The sequence below is a fragment of the Ambystoma mexicanum genome, chromosome 2p (assembly GCF_040938575.1).
Source record: "Ambystoma mexicanum isolate Mex_15411 chromosome 2p, UKY_AmexF1_1, whole genome shotgun sequence".
Classification (NCBI taxonomy): Eukaryota; Metazoa; Chordata; class Amphibia; order Caudata; family Ambystomatidae; genus Ambystoma; species Ambystoma mexicanum.
In genome coordinates, this window is record NC_090923.1 from 237465475 (window position 1) to 237490687 (window position 25213).

General features: G+C 43.2%; 1 protein-coding gene across 3 annotated transcripts in view; it reads left to right on the forward strand.

The window, feature by feature from the left end:
- The first annotated feature begins 1405 nt into the window (after window positions 1-1405).
- The window catches only part of CRBN (cereblon), a 270640-nt gene continuing 246832 nt past the window's right edge, over window positions 1406-25213 (forward strand). The window contains exon 1 of one of the 3 annotated variants that reach the window (XM_069643518.1): window positions 1406-1564. In XM_069643518.1, coding sequence (XP_069499619.1) covers window positions 1456-1564 — 109 coding nt within the window. In that variant the 5' untranslated portion in view covers window positions 1406-1455. The remainder of the gene's footprint in view (window positions 1565-25213) is intronic. The other 2 variants (XM_069643516.1, XM_069643519.1) reach the window with 2 other exon arrangements.

Here is a 25213-nt window from a genome sequence, read left to right on the forward strand (position 1 = left end):
TGTTGTTTGGATGACCCCCCTTGAGGACGTGGTGGATCGGGCACAGCCTCGTCTTCTGCTGTCATTTTCCCTCAAGCTTGTGGAGCGACACGGGCATGGGTTGGGAGTGCACAGGCACTCCGGGAGAGGCTGCTGCCCCTTTGTGGCAATGTTTTTTTTCTCATACGAGCACAGTGGGCACCCAGGCACGCTGCGTCTAGAAGGTGAGGGGTGGGGCACACCAATTCCACTGACTGTGGTGACCCTCCGTGGGGTAAATGGCCAGGTGATGCCTGAGGTTTCCCAAAAATTCTGGCAATCACCAATTATTACTGGTATGAGGATTGTATGGGCACAGGGTTCCTTACCGGCATGCCGAAGCATGTGGCAACCTGATGGCGGGCTGAGGGACAGCACACTGTGTGGATCAGTAGTCCAAGCACCGCTGATCTGCCTGATCGGCATGTGCGCACTCTCGACTCCTCATTGTCAATATTATGGAGCTCTGAGCATGGGCCTCAGGTGGCACAGCTCTGCACATGAATCACGACAGACACAATTGTCCTTGCTTCATGGGCCCCGCTTCGCTCTGCCTGAAAGAGCGCAAAGACAGCCTCTTTATTTACTCTTGCGCATGTTGATGTCACACGTCATCATGCGGTTCACGTGATACCACAAGCTACACCCGCCCTGACACATTATCAGCCGGCCATGGATGTTCCTGAGCTACGTACCCTTGCCTATATAAAACACAGATACAACAGACATGCCAACCATCCTGATTTTTACATGAAAAATATTGCCATTTTTCACGTTCTCCCGTCTAAAATAAATGTAGCTCCAATGCATTCCCATTGGAACATTAATTTATCCTGATTTCTCTGACGAAATCTCCCTCCCAGGTGCTTCAGAATGCTGGCATGTATGACTACAATACAATTTGATTTAAATCGCAATGAGTTCATTTACATTACGCTGTATATGGGCCGTCATTGTTTTGCAGCATTAGAGTAACGAATGGAGTGGGCAATATTCTATACAAACCGCCTTGAATATATAATGCCGTCATTCTTAATCGCTTCGATAAAGCTCGTTTGTAAATAATCTCCAGTCCTCGATACATACACGGTCATGTTTTCCACACAGATGTCAGCAGCAGGCACATAGTTCCATAGCTCTGAACTTTGAAAACGCCCGATTTTGCGTTTGGTGGGTGAAAGTCCGTTGATTTACATGGGCGGGTTAGAGAGCTGTCCAAAGCACGAGTTGCGAGCTAGGGACTCATATTATATAGAACTGCATGGCTATTTAGAATTGTGTGGTGCGCAGGTTGCTGAGGACGCTCTACCCCGCCGCCGTTCTCTATGTCCTGGGATGACAGTCTATCCTCCCCCCGTCGCCGTTCTCTATGTCCCGGCATGACAGTCTATCCTCCCGGCCGTCTACGCTCCCAAGATGCTCTGCGTGTAAACAGCGATGGCTGATGAGGAAGGTGCAGGCGACGGAGTGGGAGAGGCCGAGAACCGTGAGCAGAACCGGAGCCCGGCGCCTGCTCTCATGGGAAACCACCTGCAACTCATCCCGGGTACCGTTAAGTTAAACCTAAACCTCGGGTCATGGGTTGTTGGCAGGGAATGGGATTGTAGGTAGGGACTGGGATTGTAGGTATCGCAGCACCTGCAGTTTGACATGGGGTGGTCTAGCAGGTACTGTACTGATCGGGGAGTTTAATTTGGAACCGTTTTGTGATGCTTCCAGTTACCCTATTTGTGGTACCGTTTGGGAGTGCAGCTAAATAAGGGTACGTTTTGGCATTGTGTCAAATATATCTGCGGTGGTACAGAGGTGGGCGATGTTCAAGTGTCTTTAATTTAAAAGCTGTCTAGGAAGATAAAGCGCGCAGAAGGCTGACAGTGGCTGGAGCCCATCATACAAAGCTGGGTTGTCTCCAGTGGTGAAAAAATCAGTGAGCACACCTATGTAAAGCTAGTCCTATTTTTTTGTTATGGGATTGTGGGGTGGAGAACTGGATACAGGAAACACAAGGGAGTCCCAACAAGCTACCTTTCGATGTCTACACCAGAGGTGCCAGAACTAGGTTTCAAAACACATACACTTATAGAACCATCTTTTGTTAACAAATATAAAAAGATGGAGGGCTCAGGCTTTTACAAAAAATATATCATACATTTATTGTTCTGTAATAAATCGAATGCAAATCAAAACAACATAAAACAAAATTATTCTAGTGACAATTATTCAATAATTTTTGTCCTTGCGTTCATTCATGGAATACATTAGATATTGAGTGATGTTAGTAACACGTGGGTGACTTTAGAATGGCCCATTCATATTTGCTTTTATCCAAAGTCCCCATCAAAATTGTGTCAGGGTGGGGGAGGGAAACTTCGCCAGTGCTGCTAAAAAAAATCGGGCCCGGTGTTAAGATGGATTTCTGAACTCTGACCTGGAGGGGGCAGAGGTTCAGAAGGCCAACCTAGTTTCTTGGAACAGGGTAAACACTGGACAAGCCAGACCAATCAGGGTAGCGATGGCGGTGGTCAAGACTGTCTCAAGAGGGGTGAGGGTGACGGAAAGACCTCAATGAGCACACCAAGCAAGGACACTTACAAATTACTCCGGACAGGTGTTATATTAAAAATATAGACATATTTATTACAAGGCCTTTGTAACATCGACCATAGCAAACAATCACAAAAATACTAAAGTAAACCAACACATCACAATCAATACAATATATATACAAGACTGAGGGGTCTAAGGAGTTAGGAGCACGTAATATGTAGACCACCTAGATGGGGAGGAAAACAGGCAGTGCAAGTAATCATTAGACCCAGTTCGACATCTAAAATAAACCTAACTAGGAGGAAGTCCGAGCCCTACCAACGGAGGAGCCTTATGCTCAAAAGTACCTGGATGCGCTGGTGCCAATGGACAAAAGAGGGCCTCTTCGAGGATATCAGGCAGTTGAGGAAGGTGAATGAAGTGATGCAGATCAAGTGCCCACTACTCAAGCAAGGCCTCCACTTGTGGGCAGAGGCAGGGTGAGAGTGCGGGGTAGTGTCGTTATTTTGTAACAGCGGTAGAAAAGAAACGGGATCCTGCACAAGGGGCCACTGGTTGCGGTATAGACTACTCACCGGTCTCCGACGCAGGCAGACCCAGACTTCTCCAGTTCAGTTCACGTTGCTGGCAGGTTCAGCTGCGATGAGCAGGACGTCTCGACACCGTGTAGATTCTGCATAGCAGGATGCAGAGTAGAGGGTGTCCCAAATGCAGCGGACGTGCACAGGTTGTTACCACAGCAGGGCAACACGGCAACCGCATTTACTCTGATCCGGGCTCACTCATCTCACTTCAGACCTGGGAATTCCTTCATACCTGGGAATGCCAAGTGTACAAATTCGGTGTGAGGGTGCTGTGGATGCAGAGCAAGCAGTAGACCAAGTTTCGAGGGCTTCCCCGAAACGGCAGCGGTGACAGAGCAAAGCGTCCTGCGTAAGCTGGTCAGCCCACTGGTTGGCCCAGGGACACTTCCGAAGAGGCTTACTTGCAGGGTTTGATGAAGGTGCCGGGAATAGTTGATCCCACTATTCCAATAGGTCGAAGTGCCTTTGCCGACCTTCTAGGACGATCAGATGCAGAGGGGTCTCGCAGGACGACCGGCTCAGGGTGCCAAACCTTCAGCGGGTCACCAGCGGTTCCTCGACTCAGCTTCTTGTTGCAGGATACTTGGCTCCTTATCCCTTGTTCGGTGAGAACTCAGGAGATCAACATGGTAGTGGTGTTTTCAGCCTCCTCTTATCCAAAGTTCCCTTATCCCATTGGGCCCTCTCCGTTTTGGCGCGATCTGCTCACAAACACTCACACCATACGTGGACCTATCGCGGACTACAGTGGTCCCAGGCATTCAGGACACTCTAGACTCTGGCACCCAGGATGTGTATTGGGACCAGACATCCCAGCCCACATCCTGAAGGCACACACAAGGCATGCAGAAGCCCGCGAAAGCGTTGTGTTTCGCGGGAAAGTACGTGACCAAATAAGGACTGCCCCGGGTCTGCTCGACCTGGGGGAAGGTGAAGGGGCAAGACGGTCAGCGGACAGGACAAAGAACCTTGTGGCATGGCCATTTTGGGAGCCAGGCCACCTATGCGTGCCAAACGCGGTAAGCGCGGATACATGGCAAAAAAGGGTTCAAAACATAAGAGAAACGATAGCTGCCACCAGTCCCGTCCGTGACACACTTGCACAGTTCATGATAAGTCTAGCGAGAGTTTTTAGGGCCTTTGGAATGACTAGAGACCCAAGAGAGCCGTAATGTAAGTTACGGTGCACTCTTGTTTCATGTTGCACAAAAGCTGCAACATGAGGAAAGGACTAAGGGAAACGAAGTCTCCCAGTACTGACTGTCATAAGGGCATGTCAGTTTCCCCATAAGAATTGAGCGAAAGCCCAGAGGAGTGCGGCGGAAGGCTGTGCTTCTCTGGCAAAGTCTAGATCAGGGTGTAAAACAACAGCAAAAAGTTTGGGGGTTGCCACATGGAGGGAAAATTGCATACAATTATGACATCTTTCCTAACACCCGGTTTGATACAAATCTAAAAATAGAATCGCATTCATTTAACACTGTCTAGTGCACATATAATTGGGCAGCATTATTTTCTAGAGACTTGTGGAATTTGGTGTATGATGTGTATATACTGAGACTCACCAATATATTGTGTGAAATACCCTCTTGAACAGTTCAGATCAGCGAGGCATACAGCTTTGCTCCACTCTATTTTATTTTTTGACAAAAATAGCGAGGGAGTGAGTTTGTGCTGGTAACTGCGTTCATTTATTTTGGAGAGATACTGAAGGTGGACCTCCATCTCTTTAAAAAAAAAATATCTGTTTCTCCAAACTGGACCTTGCTAGCTCAAATTTTCCCACTGTCCAACTCATCATCACTAACTTTTTATCAATAGATTTTCACAACAATGCACCTGTCGCAATATTTTCATTGCCTGCCCTCTGTTGCTTCTCGTAATCGTACACTCATGCAAGAAAGGACCCTTTTTAAATCTTTCTCATTGAACACTATTGTCTGGAGCGCATTAGACATTAATAAACAGACAATTACCAACTGTTCGAAACCGGTTTAGATAAAACGGTTTGTTGGGCACAAAATTCACTAAGCTTCTTTAATGACCACACCCAACTCAACTCTACTATTTCGATGACAAGAGTATTTTCTTTCTGTTATTCAAAGTAACGTAACAGTACTTTTCACATACTCTCTCTAGAATATTACTCAAGTGGTTGTTTTAACCACACCACCCTCATTATAATGATGTCCTCAAATTGCTTGATCTTTTGTATGCTACCCGATGGCTCAGGCCATTTCTCTTATCGTACAGTGCATATCTTTTAACTTCACTCAGTGGCAACTGCTGTTCCTTTCTATAGTAACAGTTGATTTGCTACTTTCTCTTTTTCAGTGGTTACGAAATTGCATACTGCCTTCATTGTCATGTTGCATGACACCAACTCGTGGGAAGTATAGTTCTTAAGTCACTCGCTTTGATGCAATATCTGTTCTATGCATTTATAAGTAGGCGTGCTGCTTATGTTCAAATATCATATCGAACTTCAGTGTATTTTAATGATCACTTATGGTCATCCAGTCATCCATCTAGTTATATTTTCAGCCCTAACTTCAACCACTCCCTTTTCTCTTGTATCATGCTGTTGTGGTATCGGTAACTTTTCAGAGTTTACTTGTCTACTTAGGTGTGTGTTTGACAACCCTGTGATCATAAGTTGAATCATTAATTCACTCATTTTGAGGTACATCCTGTTTTGGTGGTTTTCTTTTAATCCATAAAAGTAAAGCTCTTGCTCGTTTGTCAGGGACTTAAGGTTGATCGTTTATAAATTTGCCTGTAGCCACCTATTTTTGAATGATCATGAATTTGGCTATTTAATTATTGACTTTTCTAACATGTCCATTGTAGAGATTGTCGTGCTGAATATTGCATTAGTGGTCAAACGCTCTTTCATATGCTGATTGTATGTTTTTGCCCACACTTAACTTGCTACAATGGTATTTTGTTGCCCATGCCACATAATCTGATCAACCTGTAGTGACAAAATTTAGTGAGTAGGCTGCACCTGTGTATTGGTGGTGTTCATTGCATTGTTACAATCCTCACAATTGAGACCTAGTGAGGTACCCGATTTAGGGGCAAATAATTGTTGCTGTTCAAATATTGAAATCAGATCTGCTGTAATTGATCTATTAAGTTTTATTTTGTATTCTTTTGTTATTTGCTTACAATTGAAAAACAACCTTTTAGCAAAACAAACAACATACAAATGATAGAGAATGTCATATGATGCAAGTCCTTCAACAATCCAGTACCGAAAATTTCTATTGAATTATTTAAACATGTTAAGATGGGAACTTTTAAGCTAAAAACAAGGGTACCAGAAATGTTGTCATTGCAATTGCATAGACTGGTTTAATTCCAGAAATCGGTGTGATCCAAATGCCTTCCATTTTTTGTCTTCGGAAGGCTGAGAACAAATGATGGTATATCTTTCTTTTAGGGCTTGGCAAGCAATAACCCAATGTTTCTATCAAATCTGGGTTTTTACAGAAGCGACAGATACTGCTTTCACTCAGCCCTCAAGTAGCTTGCAATTCGTTGGTTGAATGTTAAGTCTGATTCGCAGAAATTGATCTCTTAATTTTTTGTCTGCAACTGTTTCATGTATTCACAGGTTGTGTCAATTTTACGCACTTCGTGATAAATATGAACCACTGACTTGTATTGATTTGCGTCTCTTAAGAGTATTGATCCAGTTGCCTTCTCTGAGTTTAGCCTTGATCCTCATTGGGTTTTGAATGGTTTTGATGTTGCATCCAATTTCATTCAAGGTGCTACACATTTTTTCTCACCATTTTTGTATCACGAGACTTGGCGATGCCATTATTTCTCTTCGTAGCATTTCCATTATCTCTGACCGTTCTATTAAACATTTTCTGAACAAGCTCAAACTTTTCCACACAACGATCGATGATGGTGAGGATAGACCCATCTCGCGTCGTACCCTTGACTTGGTAGCGATTTAGGCAATCTCAAAACTTTTTTTCCAGAATATACCTTCTAGATAGGCCCACATCTTTTCAGGAATTTGTGGTACACACTCCAATCCGTAGGTGATCGTGGGTACGACTTTTGCACGATAGAAGTCAAGCACTGGTACGATAGGAAAACTGCCACAGCTCTGATTTGTGGCACGTGCTTGACTTGATGGAGCCATGGTTGTGGATTTAAGTCAACTGGGCTTCAGTTGTGGTGTCACTTAGCCAGACTCCCAGATATTTAAAAGTGGTGACTTGCTCAATTGGTCTCGGAGCCTCCACGTGTGTGAATTTTTCCCTATGCTAAAGTTTCCAAATGTCAAGATTTTAGATTTAGCTGTGTTGATCTCTAGGCCGCTAGTTCTGATATGTTTGTAATGAATCAATCTGGCGCTGAAGACCAACTAAGACGATGTCATCAGCATAGATCAATCTTGACAGCTGCTCACCTCCAACCATTGGAGGAAATGTTCGTGTTTGAGCGTCAGGGTTCTTTGTCTGTCAGGAAGAAATTGAAAAGGGCGGATGCCATCGGACACCCTTGTTTCACACCTTTTAGCTGTGGTTATTTCATCAGACAACAGGCCTGATTTATTCAGTCGTACCCTTAGAGACGTGTTGTGATGCATTGCCTTCATTGGTTCTTATATTTCCTGTGGACAATTTTTCAGTTCCAGTTTTGTCCATAATTTCAAGCGATCAATCCAGTCAAACGCTTGTACTAAATCGATGAAGACATGTATATTTCTGACTTACAATTATGAACACGCCCCTTTAATATATTAATGATTAAGATATTTACAGTGGTTCTAATACCTCATACAAAGCCCATTTGGAATGGGTCATTAACCTCTGCAGTCATACACCATTTGTGGAAATTATCTGAAATGGCTGCGCTATATATTTGTCCGATCACATCTAGGAGTTTTGGATTGCTCCTGTCCCCCTCTTAAAGTGGGGACTAATATCGCTCTCTTCCAGGAAAGTGGAATGGTGTGTGAGATTGATATTCGCGTTAGTATAATGTGTATACACTTCACCCATTCAACCAGATGTTGTCTCAATATTGAGTTTGTAAGGCCATTGGGTCCCGGGGCCCGTGAGTTGTTTAATTTTAGTATGCGCAAACTGATTTCATCAGGACTTGTCTCTAGGACCCAAGCTTTAGTGCTTATTTGAGGTAAAGTACATGCAATAGCAGATGTAGGAGCTAGAAATGCATTTCTAAAGTGCTCAGTCCACTTTGCGTCACCAATGGGGTTGGATTGCTCATTGATTTGATCTTTCATCAATTCTTTTTTTATTAAAGTCCAAAATGTTTCAGATTTCTTGTTCACAAGAGTTTTTAGCATGAGCTCCGAGTCCGCTTGGTATGTTGCAGCTCTTTTTGAGAACAGCCAATTTTTATAGTTTTGCTTCTCTGTTCTTAGTTTTGCAAGATCTTCTGTCATCCCAGATTTCTTGGCCATTCTTGCTAGTCTGTGGACCTGCTTTCGCAGCCTAACCAGTTCTTCGTTATAGGCATGTTTGATTCTTCGATGTTTGACAGTTGTAATAGCTTTTATATCGGTATGGCTCTAATAATGTGATATAATCAACCACAACTCTATCAGTTGCTAAGTCAAGTGTTCGTTTTTTGATGTTTTTGTTTATCAGCTTCAATTGAAGACCATCGTTACTTACCAATGTTTCACCCGCATTCTCTCTTGTTTTCGACTCGTGGTTGGTTCCCAGCGATTCCATAGAGAGTAGATGGTGATCTTTCTTCTGTTTTAATTATCTTAAATGCGGTCACGAATGGTACGAATGCACGTGAAACAAAAATAAATATAGTGTATCTATTATTGATGCTGCACCCAAGTCTTCCCAGGTCTTCTGGGGTGGATTGTCTTGTTTTATGTTGCCATTTAGCATGTGCATGTCCTTGCTGTTCATCAAGGTATTCCACGTGCAGGCTCGCGACATTTTTGCTGCATTATGGACTAAGGTGTTAGCAGTTGTTTGGTTTGGAATACATGAGGTGTTTAAGTCGCCACACACGATTTATGTAGCTTGTTTACTGATTCATATAGGTGTCATCAATGAGATTGGCTATGCGATCAATGAAGTCATTGTTTGAAGTCGGGGCTGGGTTCCAATACACGTTGAAGATGACCGGTTTTTCCACTGATCCTTTTACGTGATGATTTGTTTTTGTTTGATTTTGTATTTCGATTCCATTCCATCACGAGTTCTTGTGACAGAGCGCGCAGGCCTGTACACTCTTAATTGGTGTTAAAGGGCTGCCTGATTTAATCGCTGTCAGCAAACCTGATGATGGGCGCCCTCTTTTGCCTTGTGCGGCCGCACTCAATACATTTTCAAAGCCATCGAAAATGAGTTTGTCACGGAGTCAAGTCTCTTGCAAACAAATGGCATCATAAAGGCCTAGATTTCTATTGCTAGCCTTGGTGGCTATACCCTCGGGTGTTTCATGAAGCTAATTTTATTCACAAGTGCTTGGGATTTGTATCACACACTGGCTGAATTGTGGTGCTTTCTGGTTTGATGAATTGCTAACGCGGGTTCTGCAATGTCAAGGCTTGTGACATTCATGACCAATCTTGTTCTTGAGCGAGTGCTGGGGTGTTAGAATGTGCAGTAGTTTGACATCACGTAATGCTGATGTTGCAAATGTGACGTTTATTTTAGGCTTTGGTCCACTAGGTACTCTTCCTATTTGTAGCGGGTCTGCATATTTTTCATTTGCATGAGAATCTCGGTTTTTATTAAATGTGACCTTTGACATCAGTGTTTTCTGTTTGATCGAACGAGGGGGTGAATTTTTCTGTATCATCACTCGGCCTTCAGACTCTATGGCATTGACAGATCTCAGATCAAATCCCATCGTTTAGAAGCTTTCAGTGGTGTTAATTAGCATATGCTTTATCACTGGTGATGTTAAGTGTAAATATATTCAATCAGTTCTCCTCTCTTCAGCAAACTCGATAATTTTCAAGTCATTGGAGCTAATTTGACATAGTGTTGGAATGTGGTGGAAAAGCTTGAGTACCATGCTTCTATTTAGAATGATGGCTTCATTAGTATCTAGAATTTGTTCCAGTAGGAGAGTTCTTTGTTGTAAGTTATGTACTGATGTCTGTCTGTCATTCGTTGATTGACCGATTGGTGCTGATTTGATTGACATCCATGGATGACCCTTGTTTTCCAGTAAGGAGCAGTGCTTTTATTTCGTTTCCCTCATTCTGTAAATCATGCTTGTTCGTTACCGGACGTTCTTCAAGGGCCTCTCCAATTGCTCTGCTACTGCTTGTCACCGACAAGTTCTTCTGAGCCTGAAGCAGATGAGACCTAATCCTCTTGTCTGCCAAGGTCCGATATGGCGAACCGGGCCTTTTAGACGATCTATTTTTAAACAAGGTCTCTTCTCCTTCTGGTTCCACTTGGGGGGGGACACGCGACTCACCTAGTTCAATGAGATCACTTTCAGAGTGATCTAACGAGTAGGTTGACCAGTCAATTAATGTTTGAACGGTAGGACCCGTCGATTTTATTGTAGTTTCATAATTTGCCTGCCATGCATTAGCTGCTTAGTGATCGCACAATATTCTTAGGGAGAATATTTTGATTTACCAATGAGGTTCTTCTTGGTGCAGGTTTAGGTGTAACTTTGGATGTTGTCGGATGATGTGAAGGTGGAACCGATGACTAAATTGTTTGACATCAGGTGGTCTTTACTAACTCTTTTTGAAGTTCTCCAAAGATGGGGAAATATGGAGCTTTTTTTGCAAACATGAAGCCCCCTCAGCTAGAACACATGGCCTAGCTCGTTGTTCTAGAATTTGATTTTTGCAAGGTTTGATCGGGCATCATTTTTGGCATCATTCGATGTCATTGCAACACCGGCCTTTTATGCCGATCAGCTTTGTCGTCGCAATATGTATAGAGTGTGCATGACGAACTGCCATGTTGTCAGATTCATTTGTCAAATCCACTTGCTGCTCTTCCAAATTTGTCTGGGTTTCCTGCGACCAACCAGTATATTGTATACTAGTAGAGCGTGTATTTTCTTTAGTTATGGTTTTTTTGTGTTTCGAAATTTTAAGCCTCAAGTCTTTTGCTGTCACATACCCCTCCAAGAAGATTAACTTGGAGTGTGTCATAGTCAAGAGGGTAGAATGATCTTTTAAGGTGTCATTCAGGTTATCATATAGCTTCATAAATGGAGCTAAAGCGATAGGAATGGTTTACATCAGGGCCATGAGATCCGGTTTCTGTCGCACTCCTATCACCTTGACTCTGCGTCTGTTCGTATACAGATTCTTATGTCAAGTTGCTTTATGCAGTTGGTTGTGAATGGTTTGATTCTGATATGCGCGCACTTCTTGAGTTTGTTTGAAGCAAGGTTTGGGATGTTTTTGCCATGACCTGAGCCTCATTTACTATCTGTGCTTTTGCATAAGCTTTTGTAGATTTGTCAGGTGGTTCTTGCATTAACACTTGCTCTGCGTTATTTGTCAGATGTTCAACAATTATTTCACTAGTCCTAACTGGACTTGAGCCAGCAGGTGCAGTGTCGCACTGTGAGGCATCCACAATTTAAGTGCGATAGATGGGATCCCTGTTTATCAGAAAGTATGTTATCATAGTTGTGACTAATTGTGTTTCGCGGAAGACCCGAAAAGTTTGTGCCATCCATTGTCAGAATTTCCTCTTTAGTGAGACTTTGCATTTGTTTTATTGCCCAAGGAATTGTTAGTATAAAAGATGTTCCATTAACGGATTTACTAGATGGGCAAAAGTTGAAGGATGACATGGGTAATTTCACTGGGACAGTAGACGGTGGTGTATTGAAAGGCATGTCATGTGACACATCCGTAGCTTGAGCACCGGCTAAGATTTCTGCATCAGATAAATCCAATGATAGACATTCTTTACTCAGTTGGGTTGCTTTCGGGTGACAAGTGACAAAATGGGCAATTCATGGACCCTGTCCTCTCACGTGGGCTTTTTTGTAAATCTGAGTGTGTCCACTTCTTTTGGTCCGTTCATTTGTGCTGCGGTGTGAACTAAAACGAGAGTGTTTTAACGGCTCCTTCACTTCACCCGTTTGTCAGCTCTGATATTAGTGTTCGCGTGTTATCAGTTAGCGTTTGGTCATTTTCCGAGTTGCGTGATGTTGTAAGAGTAGATTTATTTCGAGTGCCTTAGCAGATTCATGCATTATTCCGCTGTCTTGGGGACTGTCATTGAATTCCTTAATAAATGGTGCTGGTTCGCTATGCATCATTACTTTTATGTTTGTCGCGAGCACATTGTTGTGTCTTTGCATATCATTTTTCGCAGACTGTCGCAAAGAGCTGACCTCATCCGATTACATTATGTATGATTTTATTTTCGCATTCGCTTCACTCGGTGAGGGGCAGCATCAATATTATGTGCAAGATTTGTTCAATATTAGACCCAGCCCTTTCCAACAAGGAGTTTACTGGTAAAGTGCTTTGTTCACTAACATCGTTGGCTTCCTCTGGCTCAGCCTCCAGTATGTGTTTGGATCGCTGTTTTTTATTATTAGGTTCACAGGTATAGATGTTTCGTCTGATTGTATTTTAGGAAGTGTATACATTGGAATTGTACACATTGGGCTCTCTAATACCATTTTTCCTAGATTCTTCAAAGGCACTATGCATACGTTAGTCGATGTCTGTTTCATTCAGACCTTCTGTTCTCAATGCATTTGGCATGAAGGGAGACTCGCTGAACTGTGTGTTGGTGTAGGCTCGGACATGCTACATAACATAGCCAACTTTTGCGCTGACTTAACCTACGTCACAGTGGCAGGCGTCGATGGAGTCAACAAATTGTTGGTTGTCACGGCAACAACAAGGTCACCGTCTTTCTTGTTTTTGTAGCTATGTAGCGTGCTTCCTTCTTTCAGCCAAGCCCTTGGCTGTGCGGCCACCGGATAACAGACCCTCTTCACACTCCGTTACGATTGCCCAAAGGTTTATGAATGCGAGCGTTAGTAGGAGGCAGGGTCTGGCTCAGTAATGGAACGAGTTGAAAGACTCTGAGCTCCGTGGCTCCTCGTGGAAACAGTGTATCACAGGAAATGCCGCTGCCAGCACGTATGAGGCAGTAATCCAGCAAGGTCCTTCCCAACACCATACACTCTTCACACCAAGTTTTATATTTATTTTTGTAAGCAGTTCACGCTGAACATGAAAAAAATGACTTTCTCTGAAATTTTGTCCAAAAGAGATTCACAAAATGTGATTCCATATGTTAAATTCAAAAGGTAGTTATTTTATACTTCAACACAATATTAAATGGCATCTGCAGTTCCTCTTCCTGAAGAGCATTTGATGTCATATAATTAGTTCTTTGCATCTAAGAGTTGGTCCAATTATGACTGCAGGGCAGGTTGGTTGTCATGGTGCAAGTTCTTTGAAGCCTGTTTTTCTAATAGCCACATGCTCTGCCCCCTGGAGTGATTACAGCCACTTTATATCATTTGAGCCAGACTTCAAGTCTCCGAAGGTGTGCAGTGTTTCCTTCTGTAAAGGCCTGGCTGATCAGATTACATGGAAGGACTGCTGCAGAGAGCCTATTTCTTATATATTTGAGGATTTTTAGCCTAAGCCCGAAGATGGAAGTTGTAAATGAAGAGCATTTGTTTTGCTTGAAAGGCCTGCATTCTGAGAACCAACTCCAAGCAAAGTCATAAGATGTTATGGTCTGCTTCAAAGCCAGTGTTGATACTTTTCTCATGGGTTGAGAATTGTTCCCTCGTGTTGCTGTGAGTGGGATGAGAAGCTGAGAAGGAATGGCATTTGACTGTCCAGGCCCAAAGCTGGTTTCATTCACAAATGCAGCTTTTATAGACCTATATTCTTTTCCCCCCTCTTGCTTTTACAATTCTACAAAACAGGACAAACTCGCACATTTCTTCGCATCAAACTCATGTCAAAGACTTGGGATCTTTTTATCTCGCTGTATGTTTCGTCATAAAAAAACCGATTTACAGTCTTTAAAGCAACACTGACCCAATGCAACGTGCTATTCATTTAACTTTCCTAAAAAATTGTTGTGCTTTACATCCCAGATTGGACTGCTATTCATTTAATTAAGGGGTCACTGGGTACTTTCTGATAACTGGAAAGCTTAATTTGTGTCTCTTGTCATTTACTTTGGACAAATGTTCCTGCTAAGACTTTACATTTCCTCACACACATCTTTTTCAGATGCTATGCCGGCTTCAGCTCACCTTTTGGTCTTTTTTTTTAATGTAAAGGTTTTCTCTGCATCCTTTTCTTTTCCATACAGCATCATCTGTGTGGTTGATGTGCTATACATTCTCCCAGCCTTGGCAGGCCTCCTCTGCCTACAACAGTGCTCTAGTGTCCAAAGCCTGGATATTTTTGCATCAAAAAAGGCTTCTGCACCCACAATTTGTGGTAGGTGAGGATGTGGGCAAATGAGATCAGTCACTTGTCTCTTTTCTGTATCCTTAGTCTCCCTCCTATGGAAGTCACAATGTCATTTTTCAAAAGTTATGACAAGGCCCAGTGGAACAAACCGTAACTGGTGTAAGAGGTGTCACCCATGAATTAGAAACCTCACAATTGGAGAGTGACTGTTTAATATGAGGAGAATGCAATGTATACCGGTTTCCGGTAAGAAGGTGCCTGGAGAACCCTGCAGAATGACTACCACTGCCCCATTCCCCAACTCACTAATCACTAAATGATGCCCCTTCAATTAAATCCAGACAAAATAGTTAGTGACTGACGCTGTAGGGGAATGCTTGAAAACAAACTGCAACCAAGAACCTGGATGTTTACACCTGTATCTATGTGTCTGAAGATCTGGTGATACATAGGTCAACGCAGCACTGAACCTGTTGGGGACAGACCCCCAGGTATGCCAGAGGGATACTGGAAGTCTGCAGACTTTGAGGACCCAACACCCTTCCCCAGGATGCACGGAGGTCTCCATCAACGGCAAGTTTAAGCTGCGGTTTATTACAGACAAAACCAACAGGCATCAGCACAGGAACAGAAAATATTCATGGACATCTCACTCTTTCTCGGCTTGCAGGCCGGTTTTACTTCTAGATGGTGTCAGCACTTCGTCACAACTTAGGTTTTCTGCCCTATCGGGCCAAGTGATTGGATATTGAGTATCCTATTACCTATATAGGACATTATAGATGTTGTTCTACTGGCCCTTGCATGTCAGTTGCATGGCCTGTTCCAACCCCATGTCACTAACTATAACATTGTTGCAGTGCTGTGGATTTACCATTGGTTCTTGTCCGTTGCTACCCAGCCCTAGGGTACCAAACTGTCATTGGCTAGAGCCGATGTCCCCAGGACTGTGATCTGCAAAGGTTCTCAGCTCACTGTGTACCTCTTCAAGGTGATGAGAACCATGTGTCTGTATTGTAACTTGTGTATACCACCTTTGCTTATGAGAGTGCTCTCTCTCTCTCATGTCCGGTGAACATGTGTTAAATACTTTTGCATACTTGTTGCAGTCTGTGTCTGGTTGCATGACAAGCTCTCCTTTCCCATGGCCTATCGCTGTCAGTTGTTTGTTTCGTCCATGTCACATTTTCAGAGACCACGAATTTGAGATGTGCAGCTCCGAATAATTCGTATTTTCTGCAACTGGTCCCTATGTCGTCTGGGGATTAGAATGTCATCTGTAATCTCTTGACCTTGGCTAAGGGTCCTGCCTCACACGTCTTGCTCTCTGTGTGTCCAGCCTGAATCTGCTGTGTGTCCAGCCTGAATCTGCTCAGCTTTTCTCTTGCTCTGTGGCCTGAGTCCTGGTGTAATTTTCCTAAACATTACAATGCGGTTTCTATATTGTCCATGCTATACTATGTTTCCATAGGTTAGTCACACTTGGCTCTGTCAGGACCCATACGTGCTCCTGCAATTCCATAGGGGTATTCGCATGTAAGTATCTGTAAGCTCTGCTCAGGATCTCTTGTGCCTTGCGGTTTCTGTGTTACTGCATTTGGCTAATGGTTAAAATAATAAAAGCAATGATCGTATGTATCCGTCCACTATAGAACTGTACGCTCGTGTTCCTCATCTATTTGAGTGCGTGTTTGTGTCTCGATGTGCGGATGGCACGTGTTTCATGTCTAATGCTGCTATGTCGTGGTGTCTCTTAACAACGTCAGCAACATGGCTTCTTGATGTTTTAATCCAAGCTCTCCATAAAGGTGTCTCGAATCGTAGCCTGTGGCTCTTCATTCATGTGTGGATAGATCTTTACATCCCTTGGTCGGTATTGCTGGCTGAGGGGGTACCTTGTGACGCGCTTGTTAATCATGGGTCCACGAGGAATCAGTCCGAAATAGAATAGGTGAGTGCAGTGTTTTCTGGCCGCCTTCCTTGTCATGAATTTAGTATGAGGTGGGTGGTGGCAGGCATCCCTATACCTCTTCAAATGCTTAAAGCTGCAAATCACCTCACTCTCTGCACTCCTCTGATCTGCAGTGCCTCCTCCAAGGTTCCCACCAAGCATTTTAGGTAAAATCGGGCACTGCACTGCTGGTTGAAAGACAACTGTTCAGTTTTACTCGGTTACTTTTTAGGTGCCAACAATTCCCTGTAAATGCCACACTAGTTGTGCTAGACTTTACAGGGTACCTGTAGAATGAAATGGCTAACAAGCAAATAATGTCATATTGAAGCATGTCGACCGGTAACTCTGGTACTGTTTTTCTGTCTGTATTGCCCCATTTATTAATGCTCATGTGGATCCGTTGCTCCCATTGTGATATTTATGTCTGCTTTCGGGCAGTATGTTCATCTGCACCCTTGCTTAACAGGCCAAACATAAGAGGCAGTTTATGGAAAGAGGTACCACTGCAGCAGCAGCATTCATTTGGAATATCCTTTGGTAAAAAGATTGGGTGGTGTTAAGGGAACAGCCCTTGGAAGTTGTTAATATGCAGGTGGCAAGAAGACAGAACTGACACAAAAATCATTAGGAAGATTTGTACACAGCCTTGTGGTGAGGGGGCCTGCGAACATCCATCCTTATGGCTATGTTATGTTATTATTTTTTTTTTTTTATTATACTTGTCTACAATCAAGAAATCACGTCCCATATCTCAGATGTGAATGGATCCTCAAAACTGTTAAATTGCAGAACAGATAAGGTCCAATGGAAAATGAAGAGGAAAAGAAGACGAAAAAGAAAACAGTGCAACATGAGGAGCGAAGGGATGAAATGTTAAACTGCATCGTGGAGGTTTTGTTAAATGGGACCAAGTGTGGACCCACGCTCTGATGCTCGCTTAAGAGCTGCCTCCAAAATGTTTACAGCCGCGGTTGCCCATTTAGTTTTTTCACCTGCAACCAGTCTACACCACCATGTATCTTCTTCTCGGAGTGACGCGTCATGCATTAATGGTAACACAAAAGCTTCACGCAAATATGCCGTTTCTGCACAGTTTAAAAGTAAGTGCTTTACAGTTTCCTCCTCTTGAGACTCTGGGCATAGTCTGCATGTTTTTATGCTGGATTTTGATCGGATGGCTTTAATTTCCTGAGTTAGCATGAGGTTAAGCCTCAATTTCATGAAATTCTTCTGTAGCCTTTTGTCAGGGAATTTTATGCAGTAATTCAAAGGTCTATTCAGCTTGTTAGTAGTTGGCGGCAAGTGGGCAAGTAATTTATTTGCCGTTGCTGCCTCGCATGTTTGTATCCAGTCCTCCTGGGCTATTTTTCTCTTTAGCTTTATAGGATTGTGGATTAGGTCTTCTGATGTACAAGCCAAATTAGCCAGAATTTCCTGTAATTCTTGCTCCCATTTCTTCAGGGCGATGCAGTGGCCTTGGGTAAGTTCCTTCTGAATAGCTTTGAATAGAGGTAGAGCATCAGGAGAAATTATTTTACACAGAAGTCTCATTTGGCTTTGCTTGACTGACGCTTTCATTGATAGGAGGCCCAATTCACGCCTGATAGCTGAGATAGATGTTGATTTTGGAAGGCCCAGCACTGTCTTCCACAAAAAGCCCTCCAATTTCGGCCATATCAAATCTTGGATGTTTAGTGCTGAATCCATAGCGTAGATCATTGATGGGACCACCTTTTGTTTATAAAATTGTATCGCCGGTAGGAGAGAAAATTTTCCGTATTTCCGATCAACAAGTTTGGTCTGGGTGGTTAATGATTTTATTTTCAGCCACAAGGCCAGACGTGTGGCTTTTTCTGACCGCGTTGCGTCAAACATTATTCCTAAGTATGTTATACTAGGAACTGTTTCAATCTTCTTGTTGTTCAGGAACCAGCGATCATTGCTACCTGTAGATGAACAAGTTTTCCCCATGATCAGAATCTTAGATTTGGCAATGTTTATTTCCAAATCGTTCTCCTCAACGTATTTGGCCAGGTTGTTAATTTGACGCTGGAGCCCAATTTGTGTCTGATCCATAAGGATTAGGTCATCCGCGTAGAGTAGTCTAGATATTGCAATGTTTCCTACTTTTGGTGGAAAGACTCTTAACGACGTTTGGGTGTGTTGGAAGTCACCCAAAAATGCTATAAAGAGGGCTGGAGCAAGCGGGCATCCCTGCTTCACGCCTCGTTCCGATGGAAATTGCGCTGATAACAGGCCTTGTTTATTGAGACGGACTCTCAGCTTTGTGTTCGTATGAAGAGCGATCATCGGTCCTAAGATTTCTTCCGGGCAATTCCAGTTCGATAATTTTGACCAGAGCTTCCGTCGCCCAATTCTGTCAAAAGCCTGCGTCAGATCAACGAACGCTATGAATACTTTCGGTGCACCGTTCTTCACATTTTCTTTTATGATATTTAATATCATGATGTTTATGCTTGTACTCGCGTTTTTCACAAAGCCTGTTTGAAGTTCGTCAAGGCATGGTGCAGTTCTTGCCCACCCGTGAAAGCGCGAGAGGAGAAGAGTTGCGAAGATCTTGCCCATGATGTCTAGCAGGGCTATTGGTCTATAATTCGCTGGATTGTCTCTACTTCCCTTTTTAAAGATGGGCACTATAAGTGCTTCTGTCCATGTTCTGGGGATCTGTTTCTTTACCTGGCATTCGTTGAAGATTTTAGATATTAAAAGGGACCATTCTTTGGGATGTTGCTTTAAGTCCATATTTGCTAAGCCATCAGGGCCCGGTGCCCTAGAAGTTTTCAGCTTGAGAATTGCGTTCAAAATTTCGTCTCGATCTGCAAGGTCTGCCCATGTGGTCGTTATCGGAATACATATGTTATGTTATTGAGATTTTATACCTTGCACTGCTGCCATTTTCATGGTCTTGCGGTGCTCGGGTGGATCTGAAAAGGAAGGAGGGGTAGGGATGATTAGTAAGTTTGAGAGTGCAAGAGCGCTTTTGCTGTGCAGTTGGTAACATCAGTTCCAAAACCTGGTTACTATATGTTTGGTATGTTTCTAGGGATTGTTTTGTCTGTGGTTTAGTTTTCTATGAGGTTTAGGGTTTTGGGTTGAGTCTGCTGTTGGTTGGGTATGAGTGTGTTTTTAGTTGGTGGTTGAGGGTAAGTTTGTAGGAAAATAGAAAGTTTTAGCAGGCCAGGTGGTGGTAGAAGCCTCTGCATTTCTTGTGGGTTACTTTCATTTGGTTGGGCTCAATACCTTGTGTGGTCGTTGGCATTAAAGGAAAGGTTCGCCCAAAATTTTTTATTGAAAAAATAGATAAGCAACATAAAAAAAAAACGATTGGCGTTTTTTTTTTTTCGAAGTCCCTATGTAAAATTTTGAGCAATTCAAGCTCAAAAATTGAAAAAGCAAGCACATGGGCGCATCCATTTTGTGAAATGGCTGCCCGCCTGTGCTGGCTTTTGTGGCACTAATGAAGGAAAAGCCAGCAAGCTGTAGTAAACAAAAGCTATCACTGGGTGGCTTTTCCTTCATTGGTGCCGGGACTCGGAGGACGGGGACCGGAGACTACAGGCAGAAAAGCTAGCTGCGTTTTTTTGCCCGGAAAACTTACAAATAAAACCGCAGCTTTAAAAACGTCGTATTTATGTTGCGGTCGCTTTTGAAGTGACCGCAAACATAAATAAAAAGTTATTGTGTTTGAAAACACTGCGGTTTTTCTTTCTAAGTTTCTCAGGCTCCTCTGAGCCTGAGAAACTTAGAAAGAAAAACCGCAGTGTTTTCAAACACAACCGCGTTTTGTTTCTGCCTAAATCTGCTTTCCCATTTGGGGCTTTAGGGCTCCCCACGGGGAGCCCTAGAGCCCCAAATGGGAAAGCAGATTTAGGCAGAAACACTGCAGCATTTAGCATTGCGGAAAACAACCGAGTAGTGTTTCTGCCTAAATCTGCTTTCCCATTTGGGGCTTTAGGGCTCCCCATGGGGATGAAGAAGAAACTGAATGACTATAAGGAAGATGCTTTTGAATTACTCAGTGACCACTTCACAATATCTACACCCACAAAAAAAGGGCCACCCAATAAACAATTGACATTGATGGTTTCTCCCATTCGTGTGCAAATAACACAAGCTGAAATAACAGACGCTGAAGCCTCAACGCAATTGACCGAGGAACTTGCAAAAGATCTCCACTTCAGTGTGTGCTGTTCTGCAGGTTTGTCCACCACAGTTGAGTCACAAACCACATTCATGCAGGATGATGGTCTAATAAAGGAGCACAAATACATTGTATTCGACAGCTGCCTGGTAGAGATTAAAATGATGCTGAAACGTGTCCATCCAGTAAGTGGGGCAAGTATGCAGGCAGCCGTTGGTGAATGTGAGTCATGTATCACAAGGCACTAACTTGAAAATCCAAGTCACCTGTGCCCAGCTCCATGCTACATTTTCTTGGTCCGCTCAACCGATGCTGGGCAAAGTGCCAGCTGGAAATCTACTTTTTGCAGCAGCTTTACTTTTCGGTGGCTCTACTTTAAGTAAGTTGTCCAGTTTCCGTCAATTTGTGGCACTCCAGTTCCTTCCTAAAACGCAGTACTGCAAATATCAATGAGAATAATTATTCCCTGCTATTGGTGAACCCTGGAAAATGGAACAAATGTCAATTAAAAGGACATTCTCTGACAAACGGTAGCATTCAGGGTAGCTGGGGATGGACAGTGTGACAGATGCAGATTTTCAGCAAAGTACTGCACATACCACTTTCAGGACTTGGAAACTAAAAAATTGTGAATTCTCTGGTCGTGCAGGTGTTCGAATGTAAATCCTCAGTGGCCATGGAGAAACACAGGGGCGTAGGAGACCCATAAAATCTGGGGGGGACAAGGAACAACTTTTTACATTTAATTATTGTGTTTTAGTCGCCGGGCGGCCGGTAGCACATGTAGCTGCTAGGCAGCGAGGTAGGAAGCACAGTGTGCCGGTTGACAGCTGGCAGGGACCCCATGCCACTCGCAACAGGTTTCCAGCACTGGTTGGGACTTGTGAACAGTGTGTGCTGGGACTTGGAGGTCCACGTTTTTAGTATTAAATGTGAAGTTAAAAATTCTAATATGCATGCCATCTAAAATAACAGGCCTGGCTGTGGGCGCTGCCATGCGGCTGCTTAGTAGCAATGCTTACTCCACAGGTTGTGAACCTGGATTCACAGGGCAGGTGGGGCAGGCTTGGATGTCAATGGGGCACAGGAATCCCTATGGGCTCTGTCAGTGTTTCTACCATGTACAAATAGGTGGCCAAATCCATAGGCGTCCACTGTGATAAGTCACCATGTTCCACCATGGTGGCATCTATTGCTGGTTTTTACCGTGCATGCAGGCCCAAACAGCAGAGAGCATAATAGTGCCCAACATGGGCCTTTCCATCACGACAAAGGATGACCATGGCCTCTGCCTGCCCCTGTCAAACATAAACGAGCAGGCATAAGTGAAGGGATACCTACCTCTCTAACATTGGGAAGCAGTCGGAGATCCCTTGCACCGAGCAGGGAACTCCTTGAGCACATTTCCTGCCCTGTGTCGTGCTGACATATGGTGAGTCCATAGGAAAAAGAAAAACCAAAGTGTTTGTCTCTGCACGTTTTTGCAACCTCCATGCAATTTTATGGGCCCATAAAAATGAGGTCATGGGAAGGAAACCCAAAAGCAAATGGGCCAGATCTGTGAAAAACCAGATGTTTGCATTCCAATGGTTTTCAAACATGACTGACATTTGGTTCTGTGCTCACAATTGCTTTGTATCTCATTGACTCCAACTCCCAGGACGCCCATGTAGCTAGGTGGTGGAGGGGTGTGCTTTTGATTATATCCAATTAAGCCCTAATTTCTGAATCATTAAAATGTGCTATTTTTATGTTTCTTAGCCATGTATGCTTCTGATGGAAGTCTTGGAACCGAAACACGTTAAGTTTCCATAAGTCTTATCATTTTGGTTTGGTGAAGCTGTTTAATTTTGAAGATGTTTAACAGTTGTTACCTTGCCAGAATCTACATTTTCTGGATATTACACAATTGAAACGAAATTGACAGGATTGAATAAAACACTTTTTGATGAAAAAAACCATGTAATTGCCACCTAAAATGTTTTGCCGGAAAGTATTTACCTTTTTAGAAGCACTGCCATGAATCGAGTTTAAACCTGCATTTTCCCTTTTGTTTCCTGTGCAAGCTAAAGCCCCTCTAGGATCTTACTTAACAGCACCCCTCTCTCCATAGAAATCCTATGCACAAAACCCACCACACGTCTCCAAACTCTATTGTAGGAACACCTCTCTTACCAGCCAATTTTACACACACCTCACACTCCGGTTCTGAACATTCCACGCACCTCGCTCCAGACTCCATTCCCCACACGCCTCTCTGCTGGGAGGGTGTGGACGGTGCTGTTTGTGCACGTAGTGTGTGGTCAGCCCCTGCCCTCCTTCCGTACCAAGTTACACTTAACAATCAAATTTTATTTCTCTTCAGGAAAAACTGTGGCTACAGGTAACACCATTAATCGCTGAGTTTACATGTGAGGGGCAGGAGTCTGTGGCGCACACCTGCACTGCTCTCCAAGGGGGGCAGAGGGTGCTATCATACTGCCCCGCAGCCCCACCCTTCTCGGGGCAGCTCCTCTAGCCGTGGACCCGTTCATATAGCTAGCAACACCGCTGGCCGCGTTTCTAACCATTATGGTGAAAAAATGTGGAAAAGGTGAGCACCACCTACTGTTCGAATCAAGTAAAAATGTTTGTAAACATGTTGAAACTAGTTTCTTTAGGAGCTTACTGCATGAAGCCCAGAGACACCTGAGCCAAATATACAAAGTCGGGCAAGAAGGTGGGTATCACATACCCATCTAAACAGTCGCTCTCAATTATACCTCCTCCGAGGTTAATGGACTGATGCTACTAATGTTCTAATAACTTTGATCCTAATTCTGTATCTCCTTGGTTCCCAAAAGCGTCACTCAATCAAAAAATCAATCAATATTGTTAGAGTATCAAATATCTCATTCCTGTTGGCAATTCAAAAGATGGAAGAGCCAAAGCCAATATGGTTGATTTTTCATTACAGAGAGTTTTATTGCCAATGCATTTGTGAGATCCACATCTCCTTCGCCAGGGCTGTACTCTCTAATGTGCCTTGAGTAATTACATTTTCGTGACCACAAAAAATAAAAATAAAACAGGAAAGATTTAACAAACCCATACATATTCATCCAAGGTATACTCACAATAGACAATGTTATATTCGTACATACCACACAATTGTTTGAAGCAGGTAGCATTGGATATATAAAGATGAAAGAAAAAAGGCAAAACACTTTTTGAGTTCAAGAAGTTCATAAACCAATGTAAGTATTTAGAACTCAATGATAAACATGTGTTCATACCTTTTTTATATAGGCGGCCCACAACCGGCAAATTCATATGACCCTTCATAAGTTCAAAATACTGTCCTGCACAATTGTAAAATACCATAATATACTGTCAGGATGTGTATATTGTCCTGCACAATTGTAAAATACCATAACATACTGTCAGGCTGTGTAAATTCACAATGCTGTGTGGAAAAATATAATGAACTTACTTCCTCTCTGGCGCATGTATGCATTTGCGCCCTGTGAGTGAAGGTACGAGTTTCGTTCTAAATATTTACATTGGTTTATGAACGATTTGAACTCAGTGTTTTCTTTGTCTTTTTTCTTTAAAAAATTTTGGGGGAATAAATGCCATTGTATTCCCCCCCACTTAAAATTGTAGGCAGGATTTGTCCCCCCTGTACTACCATGTCCTACGCCCCCATGGAGAAACATGGGTTTACAAAATCTCTGGAAGATCTCCAATCGAGGGGAACGCAGAAAGACCTCATAGCCACCGACTGACATTTTTCAATAACCAAGGCCATGCAAGAGCAGTTATCAAGCATTCGCCATCAATTTGATGTATGGCACGTTGCCTAATCGATCAATAAAATAAATCACAGCTGCTAGTAAAAAAATGGGTTCAGAAAATATTTTACAGTGGTCCCAGTCTTTGAGCAACCATCTTTGGTGGAGCTCCAAAACTTGTGGTGGGTCTGTAGAAATTCTACGTGAAATATGGCGCTCATTAATGCACCACTGTTTGAACGTTCACTCTTGGACAGAAAACCTACATTTTCACCAATGTGCACATGGACCTTTATCGGAGGAGCAGGAACGCATGGAGTGGTAGGTTCCATCTTCACCTCCAGACAAAGCTCTTAAGAAGATTGTGTTTGATAAAACTCTTATCAAGAGATGTGAAGGGACTCACAGAATTCTGTCACACGGGAGATTTGGAGGTGTTCCACAATATGTGCCTAAAGTATAGGCCCAAGAGATTGCATTTCGGCATACACGGGATGCAATATCGAACATTACTTGCGGTATTGGCGCATAACGAAAACGTAGGGAGAGAACAGCCGAGGACTGCAGGAAACTTTGGGGTACTTCGTTACACAATGGCCTTTACGAAAAGAAGCAAAAAATGGGTGGTCAAGCCAATATACCAGGAAATGTAATTCGATTTTGTGAAAGATCTCACTTTGAATGTGTTGGACATACATATTCATGGAATCGCTCATGATTTTGTTCCTAGGACAGGTACATTGCCACAAAACATTGCAAACG